This window comes from Echinops telfairi, unplaced genomic scaffold (genome assembly GCF_000313985.2).
Source record: "Echinops telfairi isolate 266 unplaced genomic scaffold, ASM31398v2 ScPeMD7_34;HRSCAF=130, whole genome shotgun sequence".
NCBI classification, from domain to species: domain Eukaryota; kingdom Metazoa; phylum Chordata; class Mammalia; order Afrosoricida; family Tenrecidae; genus Echinops; species Echinops telfairi.
In genome coordinates this window covers 410,809-421,002 of record NW_022103931.1, presented here as the reverse complement: position 1 = coordinate 421,002, position 10,194 = coordinate 410,809, and the positions used below count along the sequence as shown (strand labels likewise).

Here is a 10,194-nt window from a genome sequence, read left to right as displayed (position 1 = left end):
GTCCATGGAATAGGGGGAGGCGCCCCGGGGCATCTTGAGATTTAGCCTCTCCTTTTCCCATCCTCTCCCCACCTCCTTCCCCCCGGGGAGCTGGGGGTGCTTCGGAGAACTGGAAGCAGCTCCCTGAAGAAAGCAGGTGGAGCTGGGAGATAGTTTCCATGCTGGGGGTGGGGGTGGGGGGAAGGTGGGAGTGGGAGTGGAATAGGCTGTGACTACGGGGCAGGGTGGGGGGCGGTCAGCGATCCTCGAGGGCAGCAAGGCCCTTTGAGCCAATTGCCCAGAGCAGGAGTGTGCCTCGGCCATGGGTGTGGTGGACCAGCGACCTGCGCCTAAATCGCTTTTGGCCTGCGGTGACTGGGCAGCCACAACACCTGCATGGCTCAGGCTGCTTTGCCCAGGGTAGGAATCAATCTAGACAGAAAGGTGTGAGCTAGGTGGGTACCCGGCATCTAGGAAACTCTACAGGGTTCCCTGTATAAGGGCAGTGTTTACCCTGAGGAGGAACTGCACAAATCCTGGTTGATCCAGGTCCTACCCTGCCCCAGAAATAGGTGTCTCCTGGGTCCAGGACAGGAAACATTCAATCTCCATCCAGCATTGTCTCTGCCTACCTGTTTGCGGCTTTTTCAAAGGCATAGCTGCTTGCCCCGCACACAGAACGAACTACACAATGATATGAACCTGGATCGTACAAACGGAGAGCATTCCGCTTTTAAGCAGATGTTTGATCATTCCTCCATAAGTTGGCCATTTTTACTTTCAATTTCCTATTTTCTCTCTACTAAGCCTTTGTGCAGGTATAGTGAGAGCTCCCTCTCTTTGACCCACCCCCCAATCTCCTAATCCTCTCTACTTCCTCCCAAGGACTCTATAACCCAAGAAAGGCACCTTCCACCTCTAGGCTCTGCTTCCCCTCAAACCCGACACCTTTCCTTCCTTGTTTCAGTCGCTCTCATTTCTCCCCACAAACCAATCTTTCTTCCTATTCTCTATTCCTAGCTAGAACTGCAACTGGCGTGCACAGTTAAAAAAAAATGTTTTTTTAAAGGTGTAGGGGCCAGTTGCTGGGCAAGACCAAGCATAGCAAACAACTTAGGGCCAGCATTGGCCTTCCTTGCTGGGAGCAGACAGGAACCCTAATGAGGTCTATGTCATCTTGGAAAAATGCACTCAGAACTGGAATACAGTAGGGTGGGGGAGCAACAGAGGGGTGCAGGTGTTTGTATAAACTTGCAGCAGGTCCTCAACGGGTGATGAGGTGTTGGGAGTGTGAACTTGGCTCCTTTCCCTTTGATTACTTGTGACTTTGCAGTCCCTTTTTGTTCCTCTTCAGAAGGATTCCCACCCTGGCTTCAGAGCCTCCTGGAGGCTGCCAAAATATGACCCAAAGATGCTGGGGGAGCTCATTTCTTATACATATGTATATAAAGTCATGGAAGAATGGAGAAGTGTGGGGGTGGGGCAGTGAAGGTGGAGAAACTATGAACACAGTTCCCAGAGGCTACAAGTGTTTGTCTGGCTGCATGCCTAAACTGAGCCAAATAACCTACAAGGTCAACATAAATCAGTAATAGGCTCTTGGGATAAGTGGTCTTTAATTACCTCCCTAAAGACACATCTTGATTTCTTTTCATCTCCCAAACCTGTTAAGAGTGTTAAATTTAAGGAGAAACCAAAGGAAATAAAACAGGCAGGAGAAAAGGATGTTTTCACTGCTGTTTAACTGACTGCTTCAGTTTTGTTTGTTTGTTTTTAAACAAAAAAACAAAGACGTTTCCCGGAACCACTTCTTCGTCACCTTCCCCTTTCCTCCTTCTCTAACTTCCTGAACATTCCCTGTATTTCCTACAAAGGAACAGCTCACTGGTCAAAGCTGTTTCTTTGTAACCGCCCTTGCCAACCTCCAAACACACACTTGCTCTGTCTCAGTTTAGCTTTTGGCAAAGAAAGAGGTGGCATTTGCGTTAACTAACACTCTCTTTCCTCCACATTTGAGTTAATCATGCAGGGTATTCAATAAATCGAAACTTTAACATTCCATAAGTGCTTTAGCAGTCAACATTCCAGCAGGGTAAAGTAGGCCAGACTTAAGATATAAAATATTATAGATTTCTGCTGGGGGGGGAGGGGATAGGCTCCAAAGGCCGTGTAAAGTAAATAGCTATTTGTTGTAATTGGAGAGCAGGGCCCCCAAGGATTACCCTGGAATCCAAATGTTCAGAATGAGCCCAAGAGCAACCCCTACTCCAAATAATAACCTGTTGGCACAGCATATGCTCCCCCACCCCCATCTGCAATCAGTAGCCAGGAGTATTTCAATCCTTGCCTGGCTGGGAGTTGACATGAGGTTCACAGGGATACTGACATTCCTGAGAGCACTGTGAACTGGCAGAACAGAGACTGGGAGCCAGACTGGAGTAGAGACCTTTCTCGCCAGGTGGGATAGAGCAAGCTCATGCAGCTGCTTTGGTTTTTGAGTGAGCTGGTTCTTATTTGGCAAGATGCCCAAGAAGCACTATCTTGGCCCTGAAGGCCTGACAGCCTGGCTAAGGTTGCTTAAAAGAATTATGGCCTCAGATTAAATGACACAATAGCCAGTCATCGATCTAAAGTCTGAAGCGATGGGCCCCAGGACAGACCAGTTTTGAATGAAGCCATGGGGAGAGAGGTGTAAGAAGAGAAGAAATTGTGTAGTATGACATGAACAAGTGAAGGTGAGGCAGAGTACAGAGAGGTCCTGGGCCTTGAAGGGGTGAAAGTACTGAGGACAAATTCTGTCTACTTAATATTTTGCCTTGCGATTTTACTGCTAACACCCCTCTCCAGCTGTAGCTAGGAACATGTGCAAATGGCTTGTTTTCTCTTCCCCTTCATGCTGGCTGTGATTCAGGAGAAGGTTTCGGAATATCTGTTCCATCAGCATGTGCCACTGTGTTCCCACAGTTTAAATCCAGTGAAGACAAAAATTGGCAAAAGGAAATGATGCCCAAAGACAGCTGGGTGGGGATGATTCCAGCTGCTGGAGACCCCTGATACTGGACACAACTCAACTGACTTCCTGTATGATCTGTCCTTTGGCATCAGGGTTAAATGAGAATTGGAGAACAACTGTGGTGACTCAAATGGCCACACCTCTGGGGTTTCGTGATTTGTTCTCACACCAGGTCTTGGACAGGGAGATGACAAACTGACCTCTGCTGCTTAATGAGCTCACAGTGGTGAGAGACATGAGATACTTAGAGAAGGAAAGAATGAAGACTTGACGCTAGGAAGTAATTTGCTGAGGAAAAGCAAGAACTGAGGACTCCAGGCTGGTATCTCTCAAAGTTTAGCACCCAGAACTGAATGTAACCTGCTTTGTAGTTTTTGTTAGGTTTTTAGGTTAGGCCATTGTATTAGTCTAGGTACTTTGGAGAAACAAATCCACGGCAACTCATGTATAAGAGAGAGTTTTATGCAAAGAAAATGTGCATCATGAAAACATCCCAACCCAATGCTGCCCAAGCCCACAAGTCCAACATTAACCCATTAACCCAACACCAGTCCACAAAGTCCTCCACCTCACAAAACAGAGGCAATGATGCCGACTGCAGGAGGAAAGCTGAGTCAGTGAACGAACAAGCATCTCAGCACTAGCAGGGGTCTCCACACGGCTGCTCCAGCACCCAGGGCTGCATCGGGATAGGTCCATGTGGCTTCTCCTTGGGGATGTCTTGTAGGAAGTCAATCTTGTAAGCTGAAGCAGGGAACTGCTAAGGCAACTGCACCCTGGTGCGACCATCACAAAACAAGAGACCCGAGAACTAGAAAGGCGAGGCTCACCACCCATTTATCCCTCCGCCTTTCAACCAGCCCCACATGTGATTATCGGCCAGGCTGGCACAATTAACTAACTCGGCCATGCTGGACATTCTCTTTTGAATCTTCTGTTTTTCCATATCCATCTCTTAAAGGAAGTTGCCAGAAGTGAACGCATTACTCTGTGGGGTCTAACCAAGGTAACGTGGGATCGTCCCCTTTCGTATGCTAATTACTAGTCTTCTATTAATGCAGTCTATGGCACATTAAGGAGCCCTAGTAGCATAGTGGTCACACATTTGGCTGCTGACCCCAAGGCCAGCAGTACAAAACTACCAGCTGCTCTGTGGAAGAAAGATGAGGCTTTGTATTCCTGTAAACAGTTACAATTGTAGAAACCCACCATGTTTTATAGGGTTGTTATGAATCAGAATTGACTCTGTGGCAGTGGGTTTGGTTTATAGCACATTAGCTTTTTCCCTTAAAAATTTTTTTATTGTATTTTATTTTATTGGGGGCTCTTACAGCTCTTATCACAATCCACACATACTGTATATCCATTTTGTCAAACACATCTTTACATACTTTGCCATCATCTTTTTCAAAATAGTTTCTTTCTACTTGAGCTCCTGGCATCAGTTCATTTTCCCTCCTCCCTCCCCCATACCCCCTTGATAATTTATAAATTATTCTCTTTTTTTCATGTCTTACACCGACTCCTGCCTCATTTTACCCACCTTTCTGCTGTCCGCCCCCCTGGGATGGGGGCCGTATGTCAATCATTGTGATCGGTTCCCCCTTACTCTCACCACCCCCCTACCCTTACCCTCCTAGTATCGCTGCTCCAGGAATCCAGAACAGATAAACCCCTGGGGACCAGTAAGGGGAGCAGCGATCCCTTTTTATTTTTAATAATAAAATAATTATTTTATTTTATTTTTGCATCCCACTAATCACACATACTGAGCTTACCTCACTCAATATAGGGTTTTTGTTGTATATGCCTTGATAAGTCATATCTCCCCATTTCAAAGATGGGCAAACAAAATAAAACATATCATAAAAATGCACAGAAACACAAAATAACAGTACACATTTTCAGAAAATTTACATGGTTGCCTGAAGTGGGGAGGCATATGGGAGCAGTAAATGAAAATAAAGTAAATGGATAAATACAAACCCTTGCACAAGCCAATTATGACAATGGACTATGAACTAAGAAGTATGATTAATTCAACCATCTGCGCTTGGGATTACCCTTTCCCCACCCCTCCACTTGGGGTTTAGGGACACAAGTTTAGGACTTTACATTTGTTCTAAAGACATACAGCTGAGAGGAGTGGCACAATAAAAAAATTAGCTCCAATTACATTTATGGAGTTGATAAATATTATGTTGCATATTTTGTTAGTATCAGCCCATTTTTACATCTTCTTAGATTCTCTTTAGATCTTGATTGTGCAATCCCTCTCAGTTGTACATCTTAAAATAGAACACGCTGTCCTCTTATATCTTCATAGAAGTCATTTATTAAAATGTTAAGATGGATAGAACCAAAATCAGAACCTTGGGTACAACTAAATATTTTGATTTATTAAATCAGGATTTCATTAGCCCCTGCTTAGCACTAGTTATTTTTCTGTCCCCTCCTGCCATCATATGTGAAGCTCTTTTGCAAAAGCTGCTTTTTCTGTGTACTATAAGTCACCCTGGTGGCACTGCTAACTGCAAGTTCAAATCCACCAGCTGCTCTACAGGAGATGAGGCTCCTTGCTCCCCTAAAGATTTAAACAACCTCAGAAACCCTAAATAGGGTCACTATGAGTCAGAATCAACTCAAAAGCAGTGAGTATGAGTTAGCAAAACCCAAAATGAGAAGAAAACTTGGAGAATTTCAGTACTAGTTGCTAAGGGCACACCCTGACTATTCTATATAATGGCAGTAGAAGAACCTTACATTCTTGAAATAGTTCCAAATGGGCTGTGGAACGATGTCCTCATAAAATTACCATGGAGTTCTTGAGCAGTGCAAATGGTTAGCATGCTTACTTGCTAACCAAAAAGTTGGAGGTTCAAATTCAACAAGTGGCATCTCAGAAAAAAAGGCCTAGCAATCAATTAGCCATAGAAAACTCCATGGAAGGTGGGAGAAAGGGGGGGAGGGGAACCAACCCAGGGACAAGTGAAGTAAAATCAATGGAGAGAAGGGCATAGGATGTCTAGTGGGGCTTAACAAGGGCAATTTAGCAGCAAGGAATTACTAAACCTGAATGAAGGCCAAACATGATAGTGGGACAAGAGGAAAGTAAAAGGAAATAGAGGAAAGAACCAGGAGGCAAAGGACATTTATAGAGGTCTAAATGCAGGCATGTACATATGTAAATATGTTTATTTATAATAATGGGGAAATATTTATGTGCATATATTTATAGGTTTAGTATTAACGTAACAGATGAACATTGGGCCTTGACTCAAGTATTCCCTCAACACAAGAGCACATTGTTTTAATAATCCAGCATTCCATGATGCTCACCTTCCTGACATGATCGCTGAAGACAAAATAGGTGCATAAGCAAATGTGGTGGAGAAAGTTGATGGTGCCCGGCTAGCAAAAGATATAGCGTCTGGGGTCTTAAAAGCTTGAAGATAAACAAACGGCCATCTAGCTGAGAAGCAACAAAGCCCACATGGAGGAAGCACACAAGCCTGTGTGATCATGAGGTGTCGATGGGATCAGGAATCAGTCATCTAAGATGACCCAGAACAAAATCATACCCAATGTGAATGGGGGGTAGGGGTGGCATGGAGTGGAGATCCAATGCCCATCTGTAGACAATTGGACATCCCCTCACAGAGGGGTAACAGGGAAGGGATGAGCCAGTCAGGGTGCTGTATAGCATCGATGAAACACACAAAACACCCAACTTTCCTCTAGTTCTTTGGTGCTTCCTTGCCCCCACTATCATGACATCAATTCTACCTTACAAATTAGATTAGAACAGAGCATGCACACTGCTGCAGATAAGAGCCCGCAACACAGGGGATCCAGGATAGATAAACCCCTCAGGGCCAACAATGAGAGTAGAGATACCAGGAGGATTAGGGGTTGGTGGGGGGAGAAAGGAGGAATTCATCACAAGGATCAACTAGAAACCCCCAAGGGGAACGAACAACAGAAAAGTGGGTGAGGGATGACGAAGGATAATGTAAGATATGAAAATAGTAATCTATAATTTCTCAAGGGTTTGTGAGGGAGGGCGGACGGGGGCGGGAGGGGAAAGAAATGGGGAGCTGATGTCAGGGACTCAAGTGGGAAGAGAATGCTTTGAAAATGATGATGGCAGCATATGTGCAAATGTGCTTGACACACTGGATGAATGTATGGATTGTGATAAGAGATGTAAGAGCCCCCAGTAAAAGTTAAAAATATATATAATAATAAGAAAACTCCATGGAGCACAGTTGTGCTCTGACACACATAGGGTTAGATAAGTTGGAATTGCCTTAAAGACACCTGATTGGGTAAAAGCTGCCATGCCTGAGTAAATATCCATATACCAGCTTAAGTCACTGGGATACTTCCCCTGGAGACTTTCCATTGACTTTTTGCTTCCATCCCTGTACCTTCCTTCAAAATTAACCACTTACATGTTTTATATTTAAAAAATTGGTCCTATTCCAATTGCATAGTATATAACCCTTAAGAACTTAGTAGTTTTGCTATGAAGAGCCACCAAATGTGAGTTCATTTTAAACCTTTGAGTGCCTCTGTGAATCAATTATACCAAATGCTGATGTGTGTACTGAAGAACATTGGAATATACAATAATATCAAAGACAAATCTAGGTGATTGGTATGTCTACATCCATATAGTAGATGCACTATCTTTGAACAGAATTTCAAAATTTTAAGTATCCTTAGGCTTTCCGTTATGAGTCCTTTTTCCCCTGTTAGTAGTTAAATTCTTTGTTTCCTTTTTATTTTTCTTCTGTTCTTGCGTAAATAAAAATGTTTTCAAATCCTCAGCTCTAACCTCAGCTATAGGGGTTTTTCTTAAATTTCTTCCTTTTCCCCTAAAAGTTACAATATCTCAAATCAGTATCAAGTCCAATTCTTTATCCTAGATAAACATAAAATTCTCAAGAGAGAAAGTGGACATGACTGGGTTGTCAGCCAGGGGGCTATACTGGCTGAAAATATGTACTAGGAGAAAGCCCTCACTAATCCAAGTTTTGCCTCCTGTCATAAGCACAGTGAACAAACTTAGTGTCATCGGTGGCCTTTGTTAGTGTCAACTACATGCAGTTGGAAATAGAATAATTGACTTTAAAGACATGGGAGCTGAGAAATGAAAAACATGCTTGGCCTACAAGATAACCAGGTGGCTCTTGGGAAAAGGGGTGACTTTGGAAATGATACAGAAATCTAGCCTCATTTTTCTACTTAGATAGCTGCTCTCTCATTTATTAAAATGATGGTACATTCATTCCTTACTTATCAACATGCTTAGATTCTAAAAGCCAACTCATTCTGCAAAAATCAGTGTTATGAAAAAGTGGCAGATGACATCATCAGATTAAAAAATGGGAGATGACTACATCATTATATAACTGCCAAACTTCATCATTCTATAGCTGTCATATTATATTATAACATAACAGTCAAACCACTAAGAATCATGGCCCAATCAAGTTGACACATATTTTAACCATCACAGCCAGTGTTATTCTCACCTCACACTTCGGCATTTGTTACTGTCAGACTTGCATTGTTAATGCCCAAAATAATTGGATAGTCTCTTTTTTTATTATTGTTCTAAAGGCAAATATTGGATAATGAGATAGTCAATTAATGAGTAAATATACTTGACAGCAATGTATCTCACAATTATGAAGCTTTTATAACCAAAGCATTCCTTGGTCTCTTCCTCATAATTATCTAAGAGTGTTAAGTAGAAGCAGAGTGTTTCTTCCCGTTACATATGGAAAACAAGGTCCAGAGAGACTGTGTGTCTTCTCTGAGTTTCCATTCTTACTGCGAAATATGGTTTCATGGGGTAAGTCACCAAGTATACACAGGGCTAACCTCTAGTTGGAGAAAAAGAGCTGGTAGCCCATGTCACCTGAACAACTTCCTTTTAGCTTGTTGTTAGTAATGGGAATTGCATTTCCTTTTTTGTTCAAGGAATCCTGGAGTTTATCAGCCTGGCTGTGGGACTGATCAGCATCCGAGGAGTAGACTCTGGACTGTACTTAGGAATGAATGATCGAGGAGAATTATTTGGTTCGGTAAGTTTAAAGTTTTCTTTTCTTTGGAGGCTATAACTACCGGTGTTTGGACAATGTAAGACAAACGTATAAAAGCATTTATCTAACATTTGAAAGCATTCTAGTCAATTCTAAAAGATTGGTGTCTTTTAGTCATTTCCTGGCTGCCAGGGTCTTGCTACATTAACACCTTGACTTAATTTTTTGCCAGCAAAGCATAAGCTTATCTATGATCCATTGACCCTTGCCTTTCCCATTAGAGGACTAGCTAGCTAGTTTGATAGCAACAGTAAGCTCCTCTGTTAGTTCCTTAGTAGATGGTCAGGGTTTACAGCATAGGTTTTCAAACATATTTGGCATATTGCCCGTCTTTTCAGGAAAAGAAAATTACTCCCCCCCTCGCCCCCCACCTCTGGTAATTAACAACTTTTGTATTATAGCCAACAATCCAGGATAAAGTGTAGGTATCTGCTTTTGCAGCCTCCTGAATAGTTCCAGCACTCCCAAGGAAGTTGTATTGCTCACTTTGGGAAGCTCTCGTTTCAAGCATTAACTGTCCCAGGGAACATATGTGAATTTTAAGACGTACTTAGAGGAGCCCTGGTGGCATAGTGGTTATGTGTTGGACTGCTAGCCACAAGGACAGTAATATGAAACCACTAGCCATTCCTTGGAAGAAAAATGAGGCTTCTCCTCTCAGAAAGATTTATAGTCTCAGACACCCACAGGGAAAGTCACTGTCCTATAAGGTTGCTATGAGTGGAAGTCGACTCGATGACAGTGAGTTTGGTTTGGGGATAGGAGTACCACAGAAGTAAATATAAAAACCAGCAATGGGGAGCAGAGCAGGGAGCTCCCGAGGGAGTGCAAAGGATAGACTTTGAGGCCAGAGCGTGACACCCCATCAGAGTTGACTGGAGGACACACCTAGAGGTCAAAAATCAGACCTTGATCTATTTACAGGTTTTTCTTTCTTTTTAAAATTTGTTCTTTTACTTTTTAAAAATTAATTGATTCTTTTCTGGGTCATTGGTTTTCTTTTTTGCTGTCATCATTGTGTTCTCTTTTGTCGCTTTCTCTTGCTATGCCTTGTTTTTTGGTGCATATTATTATCTCTGCAGATCTATC

General features: G+C 42.9%; 1 protein-coding gene across 1 annotated transcript in view; it reads left to right on the top strand.

Moving 5' to 3' along the window:
• FGF16 (fibroblast growth factor 16) overlaps window positions 1-10,194 on the top strand; it is a 13,551-nt gene that overhangs the window by 561 nt on the left and 2,796 nt on the right. Inside the window, exon 2 of the mRNA XM_004715898.2 lies at window positions 8,952-9,087. Within this exon, the coding sequence (XP_004715955.1) occupies window positions 8,952-9,087 (136 nt within the window). The remainder of the gene's footprint in view (window positions 1-8,951; window positions 9,088-10,194) is intronic.